The 25,952-nt window shown below is 42.2% G+C and overlaps 1 protein-coding gene across 5 annotated transcripts in view; it reads left to right on the top strand.

Annotated features, from left to right (window-relative positions):
- LOC115174831 (discoidin, CUB and LCCL domain-containing protein 1-like) overlaps nucleotides 1-23,691 on the top strand; it is a 47,615-nt gene extending 23,924 nt beyond the window's left edge. For 2 of the 5 annotated variants that reach the window (XM_029733755.1, XM_029733754.1), the window contains exons 9-15: nucleotides 10,551-10,672; nucleotides 10,890-11,064; nucleotides 13,261-13,356; nucleotides 13,461-13,545; nucleotides 19,870-19,919; nucleotides 20,610-20,729; nucleotides 21,805-23,691. In XM_029733755.1, coding sequence (XP_029589615.1) covers nucleotides 10,551-10,672; nucleotides 10,890-11,064; nucleotides 13,261-13,356; nucleotides 13,461-13,545; nucleotides 19,870-19,919; nucleotides 20,610-20,729; nucleotides 21,805-22,373 — 1,217 coding nt within the window. In that variant the 3' untranslated portion in view covers nucleotides 22,374-23,691. The remainder of the gene's footprint in view (nucleotides 1-10,550; nucleotides 10,673-10,889; nucleotides 11,065-13,260; nucleotides 13,357-13,460; nucleotides 13,546-19,869; nucleotides 19,920-20,609; nucleotides 20,730-21,804) is intronic. The other 3 variants (XM_029733757.1, XM_029733758.1, XM_029733756.1) reach the window with 3 other exon arrangements.
- Nucleotides 23,692-25,952: the final 2,261 nt, after the last annotated feature.

Here is a 25,952-nt window from a genome sequence, read left to right on the forward strand (position 1 = left end):
CAGGCCCGTCTGAAGTCTGCCAGTGAACATCTGAATGACTCAGAGGACAACTGGTGAAAGTGTTATGGTCAGATGAGACCAAAATGGAGCTCTTTGAGGTCAACTCAACTCGCCGTGTTTGGAGGAGGAGGAATGCTGCCTATGACCCCAAGAACACCATCTCCACCGTCAAACATGGAGGTGGAAACATTATGCTTTGGGGGTGTTTTTCTGCTAAGGGGACAGGACAACCTCACCGCATCAAAGGGACGATGGACGGGGCCATGTACCGTCAAATCTTGGGTGAGAACCTCCTTCCCTCAGCCAGGCCATTGAAAATGGGTCGTGGATGGGTATTCCAGCATGACAATGACCCAAAACACACGGCCAAGGCAACAAAGGAGTGGCTCAAGAAGAAGCACATTAAGGTCCTGGAGTGGCCTAGCCAGTCTCCAGACCTTAATCCCATACAAAATCTGTGGAGGGAGCTGAAGGTTCGAGTTGCCAAATGTCAGCCTCGAAACCTTAATGACTTGGAGAAGATCTGCAAAGAGGAGTGGGACAAAATCCCTCCTGAGATGTGTGCAAACCTGGTGGCCAACTACAAGAAATGTCTGACCTCTGTGATTGCCAACAAGGGTTTTGCCACCAAGTACTAAGTCATGTTTCGCAGAGGGGTCAAATACTTATTTCCCTCATTAAAATGCAAATAATTTTATAACATTTTTGACATGCGGTTTTCTGGATTTTGTTGTTGTTCTGTCTCTCACTGTTCAAATAAACCTACTATTAAAATTATAGACTGATCATTTCTTTGTAAGTGGGCAAACGTACAAAATCAGCAGGGGATTAAATACTTTTTCCCCCACTGTATATGTGTGTGTGTGTGTGTGTGTGTGTGTGTGTGTGTGTGTGTGTGTGTGTGTGTATGTATATATGTATGTGTGTATGTATGTATTTATGTATGTATTTATGTATACCGATTTATTGGAGGACCAAAAAAAGCCGATGCCGATTACATTTTTATTTTATTTATTTGTAATAATGACAATTACAACGATACTGAATGAACACTTATTTTAACTTAAAATAATACATCAATAAAATCAATTTAGCCTCAAATAAATAATGAAACATGTTCAATTTGGTTTAAATAATTCAAAAACAAAGTGTTGGAGAAGAAAGTAAAAGTGCAATTTGTGCCATGTAAAAAAGCTAACGTTTAAGTTCCTTGCGCAGAACATGAGAACATATGAAAGCTGGTGGTTCCTTTGAAGACATGAGTCTTCAATATTCCCAGGTAAGATGTTTTAGGTTGTAGTTATTAGAGGACTAATTCTCTCTATACGATTTGTATTTCATATATCTTTGACTATTGGATGTTCTTATAGGCACTTTAGTATTGCCAGTGTAACAGTATAGCTTCCGTCCCTCTCCTCGCTCCTACCTGGGCTCGAACCAGGAACACATCGACAACAGCCACCCTCGAAGCAGCGTTACCCATGCAGAGGAAGGGAAGAAACTACTCCAAGTCTCAGAGCGAGTGACGTTTGAAACGCTATTAGCACGCACCCGGCCAACTAGCTAGCCATTTCATATCGGTTACACCAGCCTAATCTCGGGAGTTGACAGGTTTGAAGTCATAAACAGCGCAATGCATTGCGAACGGCTGCTGGCAAAACGCACAAAAGTGCTATTTTGAATGAATGCTTACGAGCCTGCTGGTGCCTACCATCGCTCAGTCAGACTGCTCTATCAAGTCATAGACTTAATTCTAACATAATAACACACAGAAACACGAGCCTTAGGTCATTAATATGGTCAAATCCGGAAACTATCATCTCGAAAACAAAACGTTATTCCTGTTACATTGCACAACCTTCAGTGTTATGTCATAATTACGTAAAATTCTGGCAAATTATTTCGCAACGAGCCAGTGTGCCCAAACTGTTGCATATACCCTGACTGCGTGCAATCAACGCAAAATGACACCATTTCACCTGGTAAATATTGCCTGCTAACCTGGATTTCTTTTAGCTAAATATGCAGGTTTAAAAATATATACTTCTGTGTATTGATTTTAAGAAAGGCATTGATGTTTATGGTTAGGTACAGCCGTGCAACGATTGTGCTTTTTTTCGCAAATGCGCTTTTGTTAAATCATCCCCGTTTGGCGAAGTTGGCTGTCTTTGAAGAAATAGTCTTCACAGTTCGCAACGAGCCAGGCGGCCCAAACTGCTGCATATACCCTGACTCTGTTTGCAAGAGAAGTGACACATTTTCCCTAGTTACAAGAAATTCATGTTAGCAGGCAATATTAACTAAATATGCAGGTTTAAAAATATATACTTGTGTATTGATTTTAAGAAAGGCATTGATGTTTATGGTTGGAGCAACGTGTACCTAAGCGATTATATGCAACGCAGGACAGGCTAGATAAACAAACTAGTAATATCATCAACCTTGTGTAGTTAACTAGTGATTATGATTGATTGATTGTTTTTTATAAGATAAGTTTAATGCTAGCTAGCAACTTACCTTAGCTTCTTACTGCATTTGCGTAACCTCGTGGAATGCAATGTAAAGCAGGTGGTTAGAGCGTTGGACTAGTTAACCGTAAGGTTGCAAGATTGAATCCCTGAGCTGACAAGGTAAAAATCTGTCGTTCTGCCCCTGAACAAGGCAGTTAACCCACCGTTCCTAGGCCGTCATTGAAAATAAGAATGTGTTCTTAACTGACTTGCCTGGTTAAATAAAGGTCTAAAAAAATATTTAAAAAAAAATGTAAAAAAATAAATACAAATCGGCATCCAAAAATACCGATTTACAATTGTTGTGAAAACTTGAAATCGGCCATTCCGATTAATCGGTCGACCTCGTATGTATGTATGTATGTATGTATGTATGTATGTATGTATGTATGTATGTATGTATGTATGTATGTATGTATGTATGTATGTGTGTGTGTGTGTGTGTGTGTGTGTGTGTGTGTGTGTGTGAAAACAATAGTGGTCTTAAAACGGAACGCTGAAACGTACAATTGATTTGTCAGAGGACAAACCATCCACAGAGACGAACTGATATCTTTCTGACAGATAAGATCTAAAACAGGCAAGAACTTGTCCATGTAGACCAATTAGGGTTTCTAATCTCTCCAAAAGAATGTGGTGATCGATGGTGTCAGAAGCAGCGCTAAGGTCTAGGATCACGAGGATAGATGCAGAGCCTTGGTCTGACGCCATTAAAAGGAAATTTACCACTTTCCCGAGTGCAGTCTCAGTGCTATGATGGGGTCTAAAACCAGACTGAAGCATTTTGTATACATTATTTGTCTTCAGGAAGAGTGAGTTGCTGCGCAACAGATTTTTTTCCCCAAAAATTTGAGAGGAATGGGAGATTCGATATAGGCCGATTTTTATTTTATTTTTATTTTATTTTTTATATTTTTTTAAATTTGTTTAAATTTTTTTTCATTTTTTTTAGTATTTTTTATAATTTTTTTTACATTTTCCGGGTCAAGGTTTGGCTTTTTCAAAATAGGCTTTTGTCGTGACGATGCTACCATTAATGCGATGACGGCTATTCATTGAATAATTACATACCACGTTCAGTTATTACGCGATTCAATTAATCATATAACAATTAATTAAGTAGTAATCTGGGGCACCACGGCAAAAGTTTAACAAGTTACCATTTCCCAAATTAACTCAAATATCAGATAATCTCGATATACTATCCATCATCAATCAATCATTTGCTCCTATTTCAGTCTCATTCTGAACGTCTCTAATATCCTGTAAATCTGCACGAACCCTAGTCTCCATGATGAATCAGTTTACACAAATTGTCTTAATTATTTATTTACTAACTAATGAAATAATCCCACAGAAATACATAAACACACACACAGGATAGATTATACACTGATTATTAACATGATGCAATGAAAGGTCCCTAGTGGACTAACTCAATATGATGGCTGGTTACACAATGAAAGGGGGTGGGGAACGAAAGAGCGGGAGAAGGAGAGACAAAGGAATTCAACTATTGTACATACAGTTGAATAATACGCTCATCGTAAATATGGATATTTAGCACCCTAACAACCGCTCATTCAGATTTAGAAAAGCAATGTACATATTTACGCTTGTATGTCTTTGTCGTCTCTCTCTCTTAAAATCGGCCGGTCCATTTTCTGTGGAGTCAGTCGACAGAAAGTCTCTGGTTGTGTAAGTCTCTGGTTGTCCACCAGAGGTAACCATGTCCTTTGTAGTTGTAGCTTCTTGGTCTAGGAGTGTCTGTTAGAACAGATCTTCCTTAGGTGTACCACGCAGTGTTCAGTGGGCCTTGTCCTTCACTCAGTTTGTTTAGAATAAATACCACCTATAGTGGTGAGAGGAAATTGTTCTTTGTCTCTCGTCTTTGGTAAAGTTTCCTAGGCTAACAGTGCATAAACAGCTGCAGACTAAATGTTCCTGTGTAGTCTTCTTCAAGAGAGAGTTTCAGAGGGTATACTGGTATTGTAGTTCTTAAACCAGTTCGTAACATATTCAGCTCACGCTGCACATATACTGGTCTTTAGTTTTAAACCATTTCCCAGCTGTGTAGCCACCGCTCCACGCTGTCTGGTCTCTAGAGATTCCAACCAATTCAACATGTGGATGATCCGCACATTCTCTGGTCTAATGTAAATTTCATTAGGAGTCCTTGTATAAACACTCTGGGGAAAAAGGGGCGTTCCCTCCTTTTGGCATAATGTCTGTGCTCACGTGGGCCTGGTTACTGACTGGGTAAAACTTTGCAGGAAAAACAATTATCCAATTTAGAAGGCTAAAATCACATTTTGTCTTCTCACAAATAGTTTAATATTTAATCATATAAGTTCCACAACATTTAGTTGTAAATCTGATAACTGGGACGTATACATTTTTGAGTTACCGTTATTTGGTTCAACCATCCTTAATGATATCACAAAACAACAACTTATTTGACATGATTATTGTTTAGAGCCCCACCAACCATTTCCCACATTATTTATGTTACAAATATTGTTTCAATGTCCAACCTTTTGATGTTAAAGTTTTGGACAAGTGTCTACCTGTTGTAACACTCAGACATTCCATTGTCAATACTGCAGAGCCCAAAGGCAGAGTTTCTGCAAGGTATTCATGATCCGGTTGTTAACCTCTCTTGGGTATGTGGGACGTGACCATCCCACCTGCGGGACACACTATTCTACAGCCAGTGAAATAGCAGGGCGCCGAATTCAAAACAACAAAAATCTCATAATTCAAATTTCTCACGCATACAAGTATTTTACACCATTTTAAAGACAATCTTCTCGTTAATCCAACCACATTGTCTGATTTCAAAAAGGCTTTATGGCGAAAGCATAGGATTAGATTATGTTAGGACATCACCTTGACAAGAAAAACCACACAGCTATTTTCCAAGCAAGGAGAGGCATCACAAAAAAACAGAAATACAGCTAAAATGAATCACTAACCTTTGATGATCTTCATCAGATAGCACTCATAGGACTTCATGTTACACAATACATATATGTTTTGCTCGATAAAGTTCTTATTTATATCCAAAAACCACATTTTACATTGGCGTATAATGTTCAGAAATGTTTTGCCTCCCAAAACTTTTGGTGAATGAGCACATCAATTTACAGAAATACTCATCATAAACGTTAATAAAATATTAAACTGTAATTCAAAGAATTATAGATACACTTCTCCTTAATGCAACCGCTGTGTCAGATTTTAAAAAAACTTTACAGCGAAAGCACACATTGCAATACTCTGAGTACAGCGTTCAGACACGAAACCAAACCTGCCATTTTGTGGAGTCAATAAAACTCTGAAATAATATTATAAATATTCACTTACCTTTGATGATCTTCATCAGAATGCACTCCCAGGAATCCCAGATCCGCAATAAATGTTTGTTTGTTCGATAAAGTCCATCATTTATGTCCAAATACCTCCTTTTTGTTTGTGCGTTCAGTCCACTACTCCAAATGCAGGAAGCGCGTGAAAATGTCACGACGAAAAGTCAAAAAAAGTTATTTACGTTCGTAGAAATATGTCAAACGATGTATAGCATCAATCTTTAGGATGTTTTTAACATAAATCTTCAGTAATATTCCAACCAGACAATTCCAATGTCTTCAGAAAAGAAAAGGAACACAGCTCACACTCACGTGAGCGAGCGCCTCTGAGCTCATGTCATTTCCTCACTCATCTGACTCCAGGCCCTCTTGTTCGCTCCATATTCACAGTAGAAGCATGAAACAACGTTCTAAAGACTGTTGACATCTAGTGGAAAATGAACCCTAAGTCACTGTGTACTGCATAGGCAATCACTTAAACTACAAGCCTCAGATTTCCACACTTCCTGGTTGGATTTTTCTCAGGTTTTTGCCTGCCATATGAGTTCTGTTATACTCACAGACATCATTCAAACAGTTTTAGAAACTTCAGAGCGTTTTATATCCAAATCTACCAATGCATATCCTACCTTCTGAGCCTGAGTAGCAGGCAGTTTAATTTGGGCACACCTTTCATCCGGACGTCAAAATACTGCCCCCTACCCTAGAGAAGTTGTCATAAAACCAGGCCAAATTCATCCCTCTCCCCCTCTGCGGATCCTCACAGGAGAGTCATGACACTTTATTACTGCCACTTTTAGTGAGTTTGGTACACATCCGGTGGATAGGGAGCCATTTATTATGTTCAAAATAGGAGGGCCAAGCACAAGAAGCAGCTCTTTCAGTAGTTTAGTTGGAATAGGGTCCAGAATGCAGCTTGACGGTTTAGAGGCCATGACTATTTTCATGAATGTCTCAAGAGATACAGGATTAAAAAACTTGAGTGTCTCCATTGATCCTAGGTCCTGGCAGTTCTGTGCAGACTCAGAACAACTGAGCTTTGGAGAAATACGCAGATTCAAAGTGGTCCGTAGTTTGCTTTCTAATGATCATGATCTTTTCATCTAAGAAGTTCATGAATGTATCACTGCGGAAGTGAAAGCTATCCTCTCTTGTTGAATGCTGCTTTTTAGTTAGCTTTGCGACAGTTTCAAAAATACATTTTGGATTGTTCTTATTCTCTTCAATTAGGTTGGAAAAATAGGATGATCGAGCAGCAGTGAGGGCTTTTTGATATTGCGCGGTACTGTCTTTCAAAGCTGGTCGGAATACTTCCAGTTTGGTGGAACGCCATTTCCGTTCGAATTTTCTGGAAGCTTCCTTCAGGGCTCGGCTATTTTCTGTATACCAGTGAGCAAATTTCTTGTGACAAATGTTTTTTGTTTTAGGGTATTACGCAAGGTTAAATAAAGATCCTCGGTTAGGTGGTTAACCGATTTTTGTACTCCCGACGTCCTTGGGTAGGTGGAGGGAGTCTGGAAGGGCCTCTAGGAATCTTTTGGTTGTCTGAGAATTTATAGCACGGCTTTTGATGATCCATGTTGGACAAAACCCACTGAGTCAATGATGGCTCCGAAAGCCTTTTGGAGTGGGTCTGTGGACTTTTCCATGTGAATATTAAAGTCACCAAAAATGTGAATATTATCTGCCATGACTACAAGGTCCGATAGGAATTCAGAGAACTCGGTGAGGAACGCTGTATACGGCCCAGGAGGCCTGTAAACAGTAGCTATAAAAAGTGATTGAGTAGGCTGCATAGATTTCATGACTAGAAGCTCAAAAGACGAAAACGCAGTCATTATTTTGTCATAAATGTTAGCAACACCTTCGCCTTTGCGGGATGCGCAGGGGATATGGTCACTAGTGTAACCAGGAGGAGAAGCCTCATTTAACACAGTAAATTCATCAGGCTTGAGCCATGTTTCAGTCAGGCCAATCACATCAAGATTATGATCAGTGATTAGTTCATTGACTATGACTGCCTTGGAAGTGAGGGATCGAACATTAAGTAACCCTATTTTGAGATGTGACATATTACAATCTCTTTCAATAATGACAGGAATGGAGGAGGTCTTTATTCCAGTGAGATTGCTAAGGCGAACACCGCCATGTTTTGTTTTATTTTGCTCAACCTAGATCGAGGCACAGACACGGTCTCAATGGGGATAACTGAGCGGACTACACTGACTGTGCTAGTGGCAGACTCCACTAAGCTGGCAGCCTGGCTAACAGCCTGCTGCCTGTCCTGCCTGCACCCTATCTCATTGTGAAGCTAGAGGAGTTAGATAAGATGAGATCACCCCTCCAGCTAGGATGGAGTCCGTCACTCCTCATCTTTCTAGCTGATTTGTAAAACGTCTTTCAAGCTGATTTACACGCTGAAGCTATGTTGCGCTTTGGGACCGCGGGTAATGGAGTCGCCAATAACTAGGGTTTTCAATTTGTCAGAGCTAATGGTGGGAGGCTTCGGCGGCGCAGACCCCATAACGGGTGGAGGAGAGACCTGAGAAGGCTCGGCCTCTGACTCCGACTCGTTGCTTAGTTGAGCGAGAAAAAAACTTGTTGATAAATATATTAAAAGTAAAAACCGAAGAGTTTGGCAGATAGTCAAGTAGCAACAAACAGCACGGCAACAAATCTGGAAATTGAAGGGGGGGGGGGGGGGGGGGGCTTTACCTCTTAGTGCCTTCCCTCCAGGTCCTGACATCTCAGATATATACTGTCTGTGTCTGAAATGGCACCCTATTCCTCATTCAGCGCACCACTTTTGACCAGAGCCCTATGGCGCACTAAATAGGGAATAGGGTGCCGTAAGGGAAGTCCGGCACTGTGTCTATTCTTTATCCCCGTGGACGGACGGACGGACAGAGAGGAGGAGGAGAAGTCAATTTGTTCCAACCATTCTTAGCAGTGTGTAAACTTTTTTTTTTCTTTTTTCTCTACACTGGAGTTTCTTACCAAGATGACAGGGAATGTGCCTGAGTGACCAAGTTACAGTTTTTACTTAAATCTGCTTGAAATTCTATGGCAAGACCTGCAAATGGTTGTCTAGCAGTGAGCAACAAGCAATTTGACAGAGCTTGAAGAATTGTGATGTGAATTAATACTTTCTGAAGGCACTGTACCTTTTAGTTTACCAGGCTAAGCTTATTTTAAGGTGTTTTTCACATCATCTGTAATTTCGAGATTTGGTTGTATTCTACTGGTACAGATTTCCACCGTTGCCAATCTATCTCTCCTGATGAATGGCAATCCCTTCTTACTAGGCCTGCTCAATGCTCAGCATACTGTTAACATTACAGTTAACTGTAATAAAGTAGAAGCCTTGGTGTTCTTGGCCAAGTCTTTTAGGATCAATGGCAATTTCCTCCCCCCATGGTATCAATTAAAAACAGGCGTTTAGATTTAACCCTCTCCTACCTGGCTGCGAACCCCATTCGTAGCCCTCTGTAGAGGATGGTAATAGGATTAAGGCTCAACACGTACGTACACACACACACACACACACACACACACACACACACACACACACATACACACACACACATCTGTCGGAAAAAGCTGAGAAGGGATAGAATGAGATCTGATCCAGGGGGTTGTTTAAAGGGGGTAATTTCTCTTATAAATGGGCCTTTCTTTTGATTTAACTCTGGAGGGCTCACCACTAAAACTGTAGCACATACGCAGACACACACACACACACACACAGCATTAGACCAGTAATCTAATGTATTAGACCACTTCTCAGTAATGCATGAAGGGAGAGAATGCCCCTCTGTGCTGCTCCTCCACAAACAAGAAAGTGACTTTCAAGGCCTGTTTAAGTGTAGCACAATGCAATAGTTTATTTTGAGTGTGGTGTGTGAAGTCAGCAAGTCCCAAGTTCATTTCATGCTACTTTACAACACATTGGGTTCCAGTCAATGAAGAATGTCTCGCTTTGTCTGCTGGTTCAGAAATCCAGCTCTAAGGGGAACATCGTTTTGATTGGAATGCGGTTCCTTGAAAATGGAAGCACTGTTTGGAAGAATTGTTGTTGTGCAACAATCGTAAGACTATATAGCCTGAAGAATACAACCCTTTCTTTCCTTAAGGATCCTGCCTTTCTGATACTCGTATTATGGCAGATTGGATTTCTGTTGTTGTCGGTGTCAACAATTGTGCATTGGAAACCCCTGTTGCTCTTTATGCAACAAAAAGTACATTTTAGCCGTGAAACCAAGAAATACCTTGAGAGTCTGCGATTCTGTCTTTGAAATATGACAGTCATTTCCTATAATGATAGGTTGCACTGCGTCTCCATATGAACCACAATGCCCTGTGTAATGACATGTTGCGGGTCCCCCGTCTGCCGCCATATTGTTCTGGCCCTGTGTCAGGCGCTCATTTGCCACAAAAATGCTCATCATGGCTGTCTGGGAGCTGCAAATGTCTGGGAGGGTTTCCCCTTGGTGTTGCAGTGACTGTTCTGCTCTCTGAGGTGATGTCTCCTTTCCCTGTTCCAGCACATTCCAGGGCTGACCAACGAGTGACATCACTGCCCTGGAGACAGACAGAGAAAAGGGGATGAAAAATGTTGAACAATAGAAAGTGAGATTTCGAGTTTTTACCTTCTCTATTTTTTGTTTTCCAGGGATTATCACGACTGGCTCTACTATGTTGGACTATCACTACTATGTGAGGAGCTTCAAGATAGTTCACAAGGAGAGGAGTCGGTGGAGGACGTACACACAGAACAACAGCACACAATACATGGTGAGTACTGCAGATTCAATTACCTAATATCTGACTGCAATATTGAATTGCCTGATCATGGAACAATATACATTTCGGTATGTGTTATTGGCCAACAATTTCTTTAAACGTAATCAATGTGTTATGTTGCCGATGAATCACAAGAATGCATGCCTTCCATTAAACCTTGTGACCACCTCCCCCTCACTCCCTCTGTCTCTCCCTTCCTCCCTGTCAGATATTTGAGGGGAACCAGGACAGTCTGCATCAGACCAGGAACACCTTCCACAATCCAATCATAGCCCGCTACCTGCGGATCATCCCTCAAACATGGCACCAGAGGATCGTCATGAGGGTAGAGCTGCTGGGCTGCACCCATCTCAGAGGTACACATCCTAACCCCCATCTCAGAGGTACACATCCTAACCCCCATCTCAGAGGTACACATCCTAACCCCCATCTCAGAGCTACACACCCTAAACCTATCCCCCATGTCAGAGGTACACATCCTAACCCCCATCTCAGAGGTACACATCCTAACCCCCATCTCAGAGCTACACACCCGAACCCCCATCTCAGAGCTACACACCCGAACCCTAACCCCCATGTCAGAAGTACTCATCCTAACCCTAATACCTATGTCAGAGGTACTCATCCTAACCCCATGTCCAGACCACAGTACTGAGTGTGTGGGTCTGGCTACGATACCAGATAGTATTATCAGTGAGTTAGTAGATAGTGATTGATGACTACATGTACAGTTGAAGTCAGAAGTTTACATACACTTAGGTTGGAGTCATTAAAACTCGTTTTTCTACCACTCCACACATTTCTTGTTAACAAACTATAGTTTTGGCAAGTCGGTTAGGACATCTACTTTGTGCATGAAACAAGTCATTTTTCCAACAATTGTTTACAGACAGATTATTTCACTTATAATTCACTGTATCACAATTCCAGTGGGTCAGAAGTTTACATACACTAAGTTGACTCTGCCTTTAAACAGCTTGGGAAATTCCAGAAAATTATGTTATGGCTTTAGAAGCTTCTGATAGGCTAATTGACATCATTTGAGTCAATTGGAGGTGTACCTGTGGATGTATTTCGAGGCCTACCTTAAAACTCAGTGCCTCTTTGCTTGACGTCAAGGGGAAATCAAAAGAAATCAGCCAAGACCTCAGAAAATAAATTGTAGACCTCCACAAGTCTGATTCATCCTTGGGAGCAATTTTCAAACGCCTGAAGGTACTACGTTCATCTGTACAAACAATAGTACACAAGTATAAACACCATGGGACCACGCAGCCGTCATACCGCTCAGGAAGGAGACACATTCTGTCCTAGAGATGAACGTACTTTGGTGTGAAAAGTGCAAATCAATCCCAGAACAACATCAAAGTACCTTGTGAAGATGCTGGAGGAAACAGGTACAAAAGTATCTATATCCACAGTAAAACGAGTTCTATATCGACATAACCTGAAAGGCCGCTCAGCAAGGAAGAAGCCACTGCTCCAAAACCGCCAGAAAAAAGCCAGACTACGGTTTGCAACTGCACATGGGGACAAAGATCGTACTTTTTGGAGAAATGTCCTCTGGTCTGATTAAACAAAAATAGAACTGTTTGGCCATAATGACCATCGTTATGTTTAGAGGAAAGGGGGGGAGGCTTGCAAGCTGAAGAACACCATCCCAACCATGAAGCACGGAGGTGGCAGCATCAAGTTGTGGGGGTGCTTTGCTGCAGGAGGGACTGGTGCACTTCACAAAATAGATGGCATCATGAAGAAGGAAAGGTATGTGGATATATTGAAGCAACATCTCAAGACATCAGTCAGGAAGTTGAAGCTTGGTCGCAACTGGGTCTTCCAAATGGACAATGACCCCAAGCATACTTCCAAAGTTGTGGCAAAATGGCTTAAGGACAACAAAGTCAAGGTATTGGAGTGGCCATCACAAAGCCCTGAGCTCAATCCTATAGAAAATGTGTGGGCAGACCTGAAAAAGTGTGTGTGTGAGCAAGGAGGCCTACACACTTGACTCAGTTACACCAGCTCTGTCAGGAGGAATGGGCCAAAATTCACCCAACTTATTGTGGGAAGCTTGTGGAAGGCTACCTGAAACGTTTGACCCAAGTTAAACAATTTAAAGGCAATGCTACCAAATACTAATTGAGTGTATGTAGACTTCAGACCCACTGGGAATGTGATAAAATAAATAAAAGCTGAAATAAATCATTCTCTCTACTATTATTCTGACATTTCACATTATTAAAATAAAGTGGTGATCCTAACTGACATAAGACAGGGAATTTTTACTAGGATTAAGTGTCAGGAATTGTGAAAACTGAGTTTAAATGTATTTGGCTAAGGTGTATGTAAACTTCCGACTTCAACTGTAGATAATCCTTCTGAGAGGACAATTATGAAACAGAGTTTCATATTAGATAACTACTGATCTGTTGTTTTACAGTACATTACAATAAAGTGGGGAAGTAAGTTAGTTCTGTTATTTTGGTTTTGGGCTGTATCAAGTTTTTGTCAAACCTGCTCACAGCTAAACCCCCCCCCCCCGCTCTCTCTCTTCCTCTTCGCTCCCTCTCTCTCCTTAGTGAACATGTCGTCTCAGGTCACATTACCCACCAAACCCAAGCCTCCGGTGGGGGACGAAGAGATCACTGAGCCAGTGCTCTCCCAGGCATACCGCGGTACCCATCTCATTAAAACACTGCATTAACCATCCACCAGATGCCTTCTGTTTGTTTCTGTAATAGCTGGCTAACATGCTCGCTCCTCTCATCTCTATTCTCAGGGAAGCTGGCCATCATCGTCGTACCCATAGTCTTATCTGTGGTGCTCCTGCTGGTTGGGATTTGTGTATTCAAGATGCTGCAGAAGTAAGCGACTTGGTCATGTCATTTGAATAGATAATGTAATGTTTTTAGAGAAGGTTGTGTAAGGAGAGCTTATACCTTCATAACTTGTGCATTTCCTGTCCCCATGACAACATGACTGAGAAACTCAGATTAGCCTGACCTTATACGTCCCCATAGCAGTGGGTTATCTCTACCGTGTGCCTACTCCCTAAAGTATGTCTGTTACGTATGTGTGGGAGATGTTGTCTGTCTGCCTCTGTCAGTATGCATGAGAGGGAGATGTTTTCAGGAAATGGGAGAGTGGAAGAGAAGAAATAGATTAGAGTGAGGGAAGATACACTATATACTGTAGGACAATGAGGGTCAGGGAGATTCCTAGAACGGTCCTTTGGAATGGCTGCCTGTCTGTTGCTCAGATAGCATAACGAGCCTGACCTGACTACCAACACAACCACAGTCGTCAGAACACTATTTTTTTTAAATTGTACCTTTATTTAACTAGGCAAGTCAGTTAAGAACAAATTATATTTTCAATGACGGCCTAGGAACAGTGGGTTAAGGGACAGAATGACAGATTTTTACCTGGTCAGCTCGGGGATTCGATCTTGCAACCTTTCGGTTACTTGTCCAACGTTCTAACCACTAGGCTGCCTGTCGCCCAAGGAGGAGGATGCACCACACGTACCATGAATCTCTTTACTATCAGCCTTCATTGTCTTTGGTTATTATTTACCTTTAGTCTCAATATGACTTCCCTGTTGAAATAAAGTCTCTTTTGCAAATGAGCCCTGCACAATACAAAAGTGAACACGTCAATTAAAACAAACGCATTCTTCATTATACAAGAATTGCCCTAGGGACACCAAAGCATCCAATCGAAGCTGCTGGTTGATGCTTATTTATAAAACACTCTTAGGCCTCACTCCCCCCCATCTGAGATATCTACTGCAGCCCTCATCCTCCACATACAACACCCGTTCTGCCAGTCACATTCTGTTAAAGGTCCCGAAAGCACACCCATCCCTGGGTCGCTCCTCTTTTCAGTTCATTGCAGCTAGCAACTGGAACGAGCTGCAACAAACACTCAAACTGGACAGTTTTATCTCAATCTGTTCATTCAGAGACTCAATCATGGACACTCTTACTGACAGTTGTGACTGCTTTGCGTGATGTATTGTTGTCTCTACCTTCTTGCCCTTTGTGCTGTTGTCTGTGCCCAATAATGTTTGTACCATGTTTTGTGCTGCTACCATGTTGTGCTGCTGCCATGTTGTGTTGCTGCCATGCTATGCTTGTCCTATATATATATATATATATATATATATATATATATATATATATATATATATATATATATATATTTATTTATTTATTTATTTATTTATTTATTTATTTTTAAATCCCAGCCCCCGTCCCCGTAGGAGGCCTTTTGGTAGGCCGTCATTGTAAATAAGAACGTGTTCTTAACTGACTTACCTAGTTAAATAAAGGTTAAATAAAAAAATATTCCTAACATAGAGTAGTGGCAGCTGCAATTTGATAAATAGTTTCACCGTAATCAAGAACCGATAAAAAGGTTGACTGCATAATCTGCTTCTTGTTGACTAGAGAGAGGCTAGATCTGTTTCTGTAAAAAAAAGCCCACTTTAAATGTTAGCTTCTTAACAAGCTCAATCGTATGTTTATTAAGCTTTAAATCATTTTCAGGGACTCGTTTGATTATAGAACCATCCGATGAGTGTCTCAGATGGATCACATCTTCAATCTTACAAGAACTTGAAAACAACATGTATTTAGTTTTGCCCCTGTTAAAATCTGTTACGGCTAGACGTTCCGCTAAATTAAATTAAATTATTAGAAATATTTAACTTTCATAAAATCACAAGTGCAATACACCAAATAAAGCTTAACTTCTTGTTAATCCAGCCACCGTGTCAGATTTCAAAAAGGCTTTACGGCGAAAGCAAACCATGCGATTTATCTGAGGACAGCACCCCACCATACAAACACATGAAAATCATATTTCAACCAAGCAGGTGCGACACGAAAGTCAGAAATAGCGATATAATATATGCCTTACCTTTGAAGATCTTCTTCTGTTGGCACTCCAATATGTCCCAGAAACATCACAAATGGTCCTTTTGTTCGATAAACTCCTTTTTTATATCCCCAAAATGTCAATTTATTTGGCGCGTTTGATTCAGAAAAACACCGGTTCCAACTCGCCCAACATGACTACAAATGATCTACTAAGTTACCTGTAAACTTGGTCCAAACATATCAAACAACTTTCCTAATCCATCCTTAGGTATCCTAAAACGTAAATAATCGATAAAATGTAAGATGGAATATACTGTGTTCAATAGCGGATAAAATCAAAGTGGAGCAAGCTCCAGGGCGCGCGCCCCAAACGAAAGAGTCCACTTGGCTTCACACTCATTCTGAATAGCCGTACTTCTTCATTTCTCAAAGGAAAAACATCAACCAATTTCTAAAGACTGTTGACATCTAGTGGAAGTAATAGGAACTGCAACCAGGTGCCTCATAAATCTAGTTTCCCATAGAAAACCAATAGAAAACACAGTGAACTCAATCTTTTTTTCCTGGATGGTTTGTCCTCTGAGTTTTGCCTGCCAAATAAGTTCTGTTATACTCACAGACATTATTCTAACAGTTTTAGAAACTTTAGTGTGTTTTCTATCCAAATCTACCAATTATATGCATATCCTAGCTTCCGGGCCTGAGTAGCAGGCAGTTTACTTTGGGCACGCTTTTCATCCGGATGTGAAAATACTGCCCCCTACCCAAGAGAGGTTAAGAACCACAGCTTGGTGGGTCATGTTTTGGAGGACGCATGATTCCACCTTCGTCTATGCCGAGCCCGTTGAGGAGTTGCAGCGATGAGACAAGATCGTAATCACGAAATTGGGGAGAAAAAAGGGGTAAAAATTACAACAACAAAAAATATAGATATACAGTACCAGTCAAAAGTTTGGGCACACCTACTCATTCAAGGGTTTTTCTTTATTTTTTACTATTTTCTACATTTTCTACATCAAAACTATGAAATAACACATATGGAAACATGTAGTAACCAAAAAAAGTGTTAAACAAATCTAAATACATTTTATATTCTTCAAAGTAGCCACCCAGTGCCTTGATGACAGCTTTGCACACTCTTGGCATTCTCTCAACCAGCTTCATGAGGAATGCTTTTGAAGGAGTGTGCAAAACAGTCTTGAAGGAGTTCCCACATATGCTGAGCACTTGTTGGCTGCTTTTCCTTCACTCTGCGGTCCAACTCATCCCAAACCATCTCAATTTGGTTGAGGTTGGGTGATTGTGGAGGCCAGGTAATCTGATGCAGCACCATCACTCTCCTTCATGGTCAAATGGCCCTTACACAGCCTGGAGATGTGTTTTGGGTCATTGTCCTGTTGAAAAACAAATGATAGTCCCTAGGGATGCACAATATATCGGTGAACATGTCAAAATCGGACGATATTAGCTAAAAATGCCAGCATCAGTATTGGCCCGATGTCTAGTTTAACGCCGATGTCAAAGCTGACGTGCATACCTATATAACGTAGGTACATGACATAATGACGCCATATAAAATTTAGCGATACACGTGCAACACAGCATTCCTGACCTAGCCCACTATGTCTGCTGTGTGGATTGAGCAGTCATTTGAAAGAGTAAGAACATTTCAGCGAGACAACTCAAAGGCGAAATCCATTAATGCGAAGATAATGGAATTCATTGCCCTTGACAATCAACCGTTCTCTGTCGTGGGTGATGTTGGCTTTCGCCGACTGGTCGAGCACTGGTACACACTACCAAGTGCGCTATTTTTCAGATGTTGCCCTACCGGAGTTACACAGTAATATCATCACTGCTATTAGCTTCACGACTGACATTTGGACCAGCGATATCAGCCCTATGAGCATACTGAGTTTGACAGCACAGTGGGTCGTCGAGGATTTCGTACTGAGGAAAGTTGTATTGCCTGCTCATGATTGTGCTGTTTGTCATACCGCTGCTGCCATTTCAATGGCATTTGAGAACTTATTTGAAACTTGGAAACATGAACACTCCTAGCTCCATTCAAACAACTGACTGGAGAAATAAGCTCATCAACTGCACCTGCAGCAGATGTGATACCCTTTGTCATGGCATTGAGACGCCTGCTCAACAAAACTGCCAACACAGGCTGTGAACAAGCAATTCGGTGGCATTTTCTCTTTACTGTGTCGCCACCATGCTCGATGCTATGTACAAGGACCGCTACTTCAATGCAGACAAGAAACAGGGTTTACGAGAAATGTTACATACACAGCTGGACAAGATGGAAATGGACACAGTGACAGTGTGCTCAGAGGAAGAGAGGCAACGGACAGACAGAGCTGAAACTTCACTGCTTGACATATATGATTGAAATCCTGGTTGAGAATGAAACGACTGAACAAATGAACAACGAAACAGCACAGCAAGTGAAAGAAATAGGTTTTGATTATGTTTTACTGGTAATGGGGACCTACATAAATGCCAACAAAATAACTTTTTGGTCTGTGTGTGTGTGTAACGTTTATTTAACTAGGCAAGTCAGTTAAGAACAAATTCTTATTTACAATGACGGCCTACCCCGAACGACGCTGGGCCAATTGTGCACCGCCCTATGGGATTCCCAATCACGGCCAGATGTGATACAGCCTGGATTCAAACCAGGGACTGTAGTCACGCCTCTTGCACTGAGATGCAGTGCCTTAGACCACTGTGTCCATCTGTGTGTGTTAACTATTTAACTGTACTAGAATGCTTAAAAGGCCGCTAAAAATGTTAATATCGGTATCGTTTTTTTGGCAAGGAAAATATCGGGTATCGGCCAAAAATGTAATATCGGTGCATCACTAATAGTCCCACTAAGCGCAAACCAGATGGGATGGCATATCATTGCAGAATGCTGTGGTAGCCATGCTAGTTAAGTGTGCCTTGAATTCTAAATAAATCACAGACAATGTCACCATTAAAGCACCATCATACCTCCTCCATGCTTCATGGTGGGAACCACACATACAGAGATCATCCGTTCACCTACTCTATGTCTCACAAAGACACAGCTGTTGGAACCAAAAATCTCAAATTTGGACTCATCATACCAAAGGACAGATTTCCACCGGTCTAATGTCCATTGCTCATGTTTCTTGGCCCAATTAAGTCTCTTCTTCTTATTGGTGTCCTTTAGTAGTGGTTTCTTTGTAGCAATTTGACCACGAAGGCCTGATTCACGCAGTCTCCTCTGAACAGTTGATGTTGAGATGTGACTGTTACTTGAACTCTGTGAAGCATTTATTTGGGCTGCAATTTCTGAGGCTGGTGACTCTAATGAACTTATCCTCTGCAGCAGAGGTAACTCTGGGTATTCCTTTCCTGTGGCGGTCCTCATGAGAGCCAGTTTCCTCATAGCGCTTGATGGTTTTTGCAACTGCAGTTCTTGAAATGTTCTGGATTGACTGACCTCCTTCATGTCTTGAAGTAATGATGGACTGTTGTTTCTCTTTTCTTATTTGAGTTCTTGCCATAATATGGACTTGGTCTTTTACCAAATAGGGCTATCTTCTGTATACCCCCACCTTGTCACAACACAACTGATTGTCTCAAACGCATTAAGAAGGAAAGAAATTCCACAAATTAACTTTTAACAAGGCACACCTGTTAATTGAAATGCATTCCAGGTGACTACGTCATGAAGCTGGTTGAGAGAATGCCAAGAGTGTGCAAAGCTGTCATCAAGGCAAAGGCTGGCTACTTTGGAGAATCTCAAAAATAAAATATATTTTTGGATTTGTTTAACACTTTCTTGGTTTCTATATGATTCCATATGTGTTATTTCATAGTTTTGATGTTTTCACTATTATCCTACAATGTAGAAAATCGTAAAAATAAAGAAACCCTTGAATGAGTAGGTGTGTCCAAAATTTTGACTGGTACTGTATATGTGGCAACACCCCCACCTCTGCCAATTCTGTCCGATCTGTAAAAATTAGAACCAGTCAGAGACACATCAGAGTCCAGCACAGAATTATTGGAGGTGGTAGGGAGAGGGGCTTAAGGGGTCATGGGTCAGAACATGTGGCAACTGCATGAGTCCCTAGAGAGAAGAGAGAGGGTGAAACGAAGATAAATGAGAAAAGGGTGCGTGTGTGTGTAGGGGATAAAGGCGACCCTATCCCCCTGTGTCAGCTCCACCTCCCCTCCCAGGAGGTTATCATGGGAAAGGGCGAGGGGGCATCCCTGTCCTCCCTGTCACTGGAGTTCACCCCAGCATTTGTCTTTCTGTCACAGGAAGAAGACAAAGGAGAACTCATACGGATCCTCTGATACCCAGATAACAGGTCAGTGAACAATCTCTCAACTCATCTCTTTGTCATAGCAATGAAGCCTAATGTTAGTCTTTGCTTTGTCAAAGATGTCAAACGTACTGTACATCAAATGTAATCATTTGTATGGTGAAGATGAGCCTTAGAAATAAGCCATAGGCAGGAAAATATAAGCAATAGAAAAATCCATGTTGTTATGCTAATACCCAGTCAGCTAACAGGTTGTATATTGTTCCTTATCATCATGACTGCTTTAATGAAACTGACAGATGCCAGCTTTATTGATCTGTGACAACATGTCTGTGCGGTGGGGGGTTGTGGGTAGTGAAAGCCGGTCAGGGCTTGTCTCTGAGAGCAGACAGATGCGTTCCAGCAAGCACACCGGGCCACATCCATAAGCATAGGTCCAACTGCCAGCTTCTCACCCCCCTTGCCCTACCCTCATCCACTTCTATCCTCCACATGACTAAAGCAGACAGAGAATTTGAAACAGAACCATATCTATAGTAGAGCATTACTGGTTCCTGGCGTCTCTAAAAGAATAGCTCACATATGGAAGCCTCAGCAGTTTAAGTCAGCCAGTCAGCTGTAATTTGGTGCTTATCTCTGTGCTGTCCTTGCTAGATTCCTGTCATTATGTCTGTCTGTCTGTGGAGTTAACCATTGTCTTTTTACTGTCTCTGCCTGCCTGCCCTCGGCACTCAGGTTGCTGGAAGCAGATCAAGCAACCGTTTGCCAGACACCAGTCCACAGAGTTCACCATCAGCTACAGCTCAGAGAAAGACCCCATGCAGAAACTAGACCTGGTCACCAGCACCATGGCAGGTGAGGACACATGCACACACAGTATGTCCATACACCCACACACCTCCTGTCATCCCAGCTCAAGAGCCTATGGAGGCACCACCACCTATTGAACTTCCATTTTCCTCCATGAGTATCTGAGTTACTTGTATTGATTCATAATAACTCCACAGCCCAGGCAGTGTGTCGTGAAGCTCTCCATTCTTTACAGACATAACTCCACTCACAGTAACCGTGAAACACTCTGGTGATTAGTTTACAGCTCTCTGCTCAGTCCATGGCCAAAGCAATCTAGAACGCATTGTAAGCTCCTGTCTCAGTGTCTGAACGAACCATACAAAGAATACTTCATTAATCATCCCACAATGGCCTGAAAAACCAGTGACAATCCTCTCTTCTCTGGCTCGTATCAGTAATTCTGGGTGAGATAGAGAGGATTGATCATCAAAGCTGGAGCCGGCAGGAGGCTAGCTAGTGTAATCCTTGACTTTGGAAAGTCCTCTAGTAGTCTGTTGAACAGTTCCTGACGGGCTAAGAGTCAGCCAGATGAATAATGGCCTTCTGCTGCTGTTAATAATCCACAGCTTTCCTTTAGGGCACCAATTATTGATGATTCACATACTCTGCCAGGGTTGAATATTGAGATAGATCACTAAAAACCTGCTACCAGTAAATGCAGATCAATGAAAGGGATCATGTCTGTGTTGAAAGATGGTGTCCTTTTGATATATAAAGGAGTCGTATTATTCATTATAGGTCGCAATTGTAAATGAGAACTTGTTCTCAACTTGCCTACCTGGTTAAATAAAGGTGAAATAAATAAATAAAATAACTTAGTGAAAACAATGAAGTTGGTGGTTTAAAAGCTCTGACGAAGGCCGTGAGGCCGATACGTAGGGCTTGATAAAGAGCAGTGATACTATCAAGAGCAGTGTGCGGGCTTCTTCTTTTTTCTCATTTTGTTCAGCTGTTACCATGCACCTGCAAAAAAGGTAGCTCAGATGTGCAAGTGCCTTTTGAATTTTGAATATGCTTATTCCAAAACAGTCACGTTTGATCACCATGGCACTGGTAATAAAGTTCTTGTGTTCTCCAGAGTACCAGCAGCCTCTGATGATTGGGACGGGCACAGTGACCAGGAAGGGTTCTACGTTCAGGCCCATGGACACCGAGACCAAGGAGGACCCTAGCGACCCGTCCACCCACTACAACTACCTGCACACAGCCAACCAGTACGCCCTGCCCCTCACCAACCAGGAGCCAGAGTACGCCACACCCATCATCGAGCGCCACACCTTCCACAAGGATGGCTTCCTGCCAGACCCGGCCAACTACTGCGTTCCAGGGGTTGTCCTCAGCAAGACTCCCTCCTTTAAAACCATGGACAGGAAGGCAGGGGTGGGCTCCTCCGGGGGCTACCAAACCCCTCAGGTCAAAACAGACCGGGGACACAGTAACTCTGAGGGGGTCTACGACAGCCCCAAGGTGAACAAGCCTGTGGCCCAGAGCAAGAGCAATGGCTGCTCAGACTACCAGAGACCCCAGGCCAAGCCGGCAGCGCTGGAGAGCTACTCCACCCCCAGGGACTGTGTGAGGGTGGCCCCCACCATTGGCCACAGGCCGGACCATAGACCAGACCCTGAGGGCAGCTCTGGAGGAACCTGATGATGGAACATCTGTGGGACTACAGGACAAACTGTCAAACTGTGATTTCTATCAGTTCACGGCCGTTTTAGACTGACCTCACTGTAGCAAACACAACCAATCTCATTTAAATTGTCAATTATTTCTCAACTGACTTCCGGGCATGCGGGAGACAAGTGTTTGTGTTTGCTGTGTGAAACGGACCTACAGGATGAACTGGATGCATCTCTGAGGCTGTGCAAGCAGACATGAAAATACTTTTATTTTTCTCTTTATGAGGTGATTTATTAAAAAGCAAATAGTGATGGAGACAAGACATGTCCCTAAAAATGGGAAAATACCTCCCCTCATTCTCAACTCTGACTGATGTTTGTGACTAACATAAGATTGAGATAATGTGACTCGGTTCCTTAACTGTACAGTATATTTTGAGGTCATGATAAAGCTTTCAGAATCTCTCGGTCTGAGGTGAAGCTGTTTTCAGCTGGAAGACATAGAGGAAGCAGAGTGCTTGTTAAGTAAAGCAGCACCCAGTTTAAAGTGGCAGATTTGTGTGTCCCCAGCGGGTCCTACTATAGGGCGATTTATGCAGTCAGCGGAGTTGGCTCTTAACCGAGAACTGTAAGGACACACTGTGAATGAAGGGACTGAAAGGACTGGTGTCACCGCATGGGGTCCCCCACAATGGGGGTTCTGTTACCATGTTGCAGGTGGCTCTATGCTCTAAAGCCGAGCGGCTGCATCGCTGCTCTGTATCAAAGTCTGGAGGCAGATCTGGCCAGTGTGGGCAGAGAGCCCATGAATAGGCAATGGGAGAGAGTGTACAGTTAGTCTGGCATATTTAGAAACACCCAGCTGGGGATTTAGGGGAGTACAACTGGACTACAACACATCACAGAGCTGATTTTAGATGATCTGTTTAACTGAACTAGATCAAGAACTACTGTAAAGGCCTGTTCTTTTTTAAATGGATGTTGAACACAAAGCCATGTTAAATGGGACCATTACTACACTGTGTACACACATGTGCATAGTTTGAACATGTTTGCCAAAAGTAAAGAAAAAAAGAAATAGAATTGCTGTCCTGTGCTGTCAACTACATTAAAAGCACCAGTGAGTGTGGTGTTGCTGCTGTGTACGAAAGACAGACCTTAGGATGTAACTAAGAACTCTTTCATTTCTGTGAAATATTTTGTGGAGATCTTTCGAGCGGGGTTGTATGTAAGTACAGTACTCCGTCTGATCATTGCAAAAAGTTTGTCACTCTCATTCAAAGTGTGTCTACTGACTGTTGGCTGTAAACTGAGCCCTGAATAAAAACACCAGCAGTTGACCTCCACATGTCAAGGTCTCTTTACTATGTGAAAATGTGTCTCAGCAGCCTCGGCCCGGGGACAACCGGCTTTCCAGTCCCAGCGCCCAGAGAAGCAGGAAGTCACAGGAACACCCCACCTCCACCAGCACTCTGACCTGTTTCTGTCTGCGGAGGAATGTGGTAGTTTGGTGTCAGTCTGGGAGCAGCAGCTGCTGCCCAGTCCTCCCAGCTCTGGGCCCAGCTGAGGAGAAGAGGGGGAGAGGGCTGATTTGGGGGTATGACAGCCTCACTGAGGGCCCTGATAACACATTACTGATCTCTCCATAAGCGGGGGTTAGAGTGATGGTCTGGTGGAGATAACCCTAGTCTGAGAAGAGACTGTTTGTGGCTATGATCCTTAGTGTGTGATGAGAGCGTGTGTGTGTGTGAGGTCATGTCTGCCAGTGGGCTGGGCCTAGTCCAGCGCGTTCACACAGGGGTGTGGAGCACCATTTACACCTCCAACCCAAAGCTACCTGAAAGCTCAGACTCAGAGCAGCTCTCTCTGTGACCACACTGCTCCTGGCTATTCCGTTTATCCCCACAAATTCCTGTCAATGCTCTTCTTGCGGACTGACGACTTTGTGATTTTAGCTTTGTTCATGTGAGCTTTTTTCAGCAGGAAGACATAGAGGTATCAGTTTTGTACTGTGTCCCATTGGTAAATTCTAAATGGCAGGAAAAACGTTAACCTAAAAAAAACTCTGAATGTACTACCAGTGGTTCTAGTGTTTACATCTCCCCCTGGTGTTCATTGTAGTTCACTGGAAAAAAGCAATAGCATTTGTAACAGTACACATCAGAAAAATAACTTCCAGTTTAATCATTGCCTGCTTCTCATTGTCAGAAATGTGGATCTTCACATTTCAACCTAGTGTATAGGCTATACACATACACTGTACAGACCAGATTGGGCAAATACATTGAAGTTTATTCAAAGGTTTAATGTTATACATTAACTACAGATAAGACATTTATACCAAATCGTCCAAGATTTCAGAAACACAAAAATAAGTTTAGCAAAGAAAACAAGGTCAGGTAAAACCTGTGTCTAAAAAGGGAGCCTTTGTTTCTTCAGTCAAAAGCACTGGCAACAAGCGATGTGAACATTCTCTCTGACATGCTGTGCCAGTGTTCCGATGACACACGATGTCTCAGTGTCTAGTGCCACTCTGTGTCTCATTTCACTAACGTTAAGCAGGGAACTGTCCTTGGCTTGGACACGTCCTTCATGAAGAGCATTTGAGTTTGATCAAAGTGCAATTTCTACTGACCAAATATATAAACGCAACATGCAACAATTTAAATGATTTTACTGAGTTGCAGTTCATATAAGGAAATTAGTCAATTGAAATAAATAAGGCCCTAATCTATGGATTTGACATGACTGTGCAGGGGAACAGCCATGGATGGGCCAGGGAGGGGATAGGTCCACCCATTTGGGAGCCACGCCCAACCAATCAGAATTAGTTTTTCCCCACAAAAGGACTTTATTACTGAAATAAATACTCCTCAGTTTCATCAGCTTGTCTCAGACGATCCCGCAGGTGAAGAAACCGGATGTGGAGGTCCTGGGCTGGCATGGTTACACGTGGTCTGCGCTTGTGAGGCTGGTTGAACGTACTGCGGAATTCTCGAATACGACGTTGAAGGTGGCTTATGGTAGAGAAATTAACATTCAAGTCCCTGGCAACAGCTCTGGTGGACATTCCTGCAGCTTCTTGATATGCCATACCTGTCAGGTGGATGGATTATCTTGGCAAAGGAGAAATGTTCACTAATAGGGATGTAAACAAAGTTGTGCACAACATTTTAGAGAAATACGTTTTTGTGCATATGGAAAAATTTGAGGATCTTTTATTTCAGCTCATGAAACATGGGACCAACACTTTACATGTTGCATTTACATTTTTGATTAGTGTAGATAAAAAATTAAATAAACAGTACTGCAGATTAGCTATGAATGAGGTCAAGATTGGAACACAAGGCTGCAGGTTGTCATGACCACCTCAACCCCTCAGTCCCTCTATGGGGGTACATTTGTAATGAGTACAGTAGAGATGCTAGCTACTACAGTAGCTAAATTCCAATATGATCTACAGAAATGCACTGATTTCATGTTTTAAAACGGCTAATACATTTATATAGTATACACAGAACTTTCTATAGTCTCAAAGATGAGTTTGTGGATTTTATTTTTAAATTGATCTTCAGTGCATAAAAACCTGTTTGCATGTACACAAACC

This window comes from Salmo trutta, chromosome 35 (assembly GCF_901001165.1).
Source record: "Salmo trutta chromosome 35, fSalTru1.1, whole genome shotgun sequence".
Taxonomy (NCBI): Eukaryota; Metazoa; Chordata; class Actinopteri; order Salmoniformes; family Salmonidae; genus Salmo; species Salmo trutta.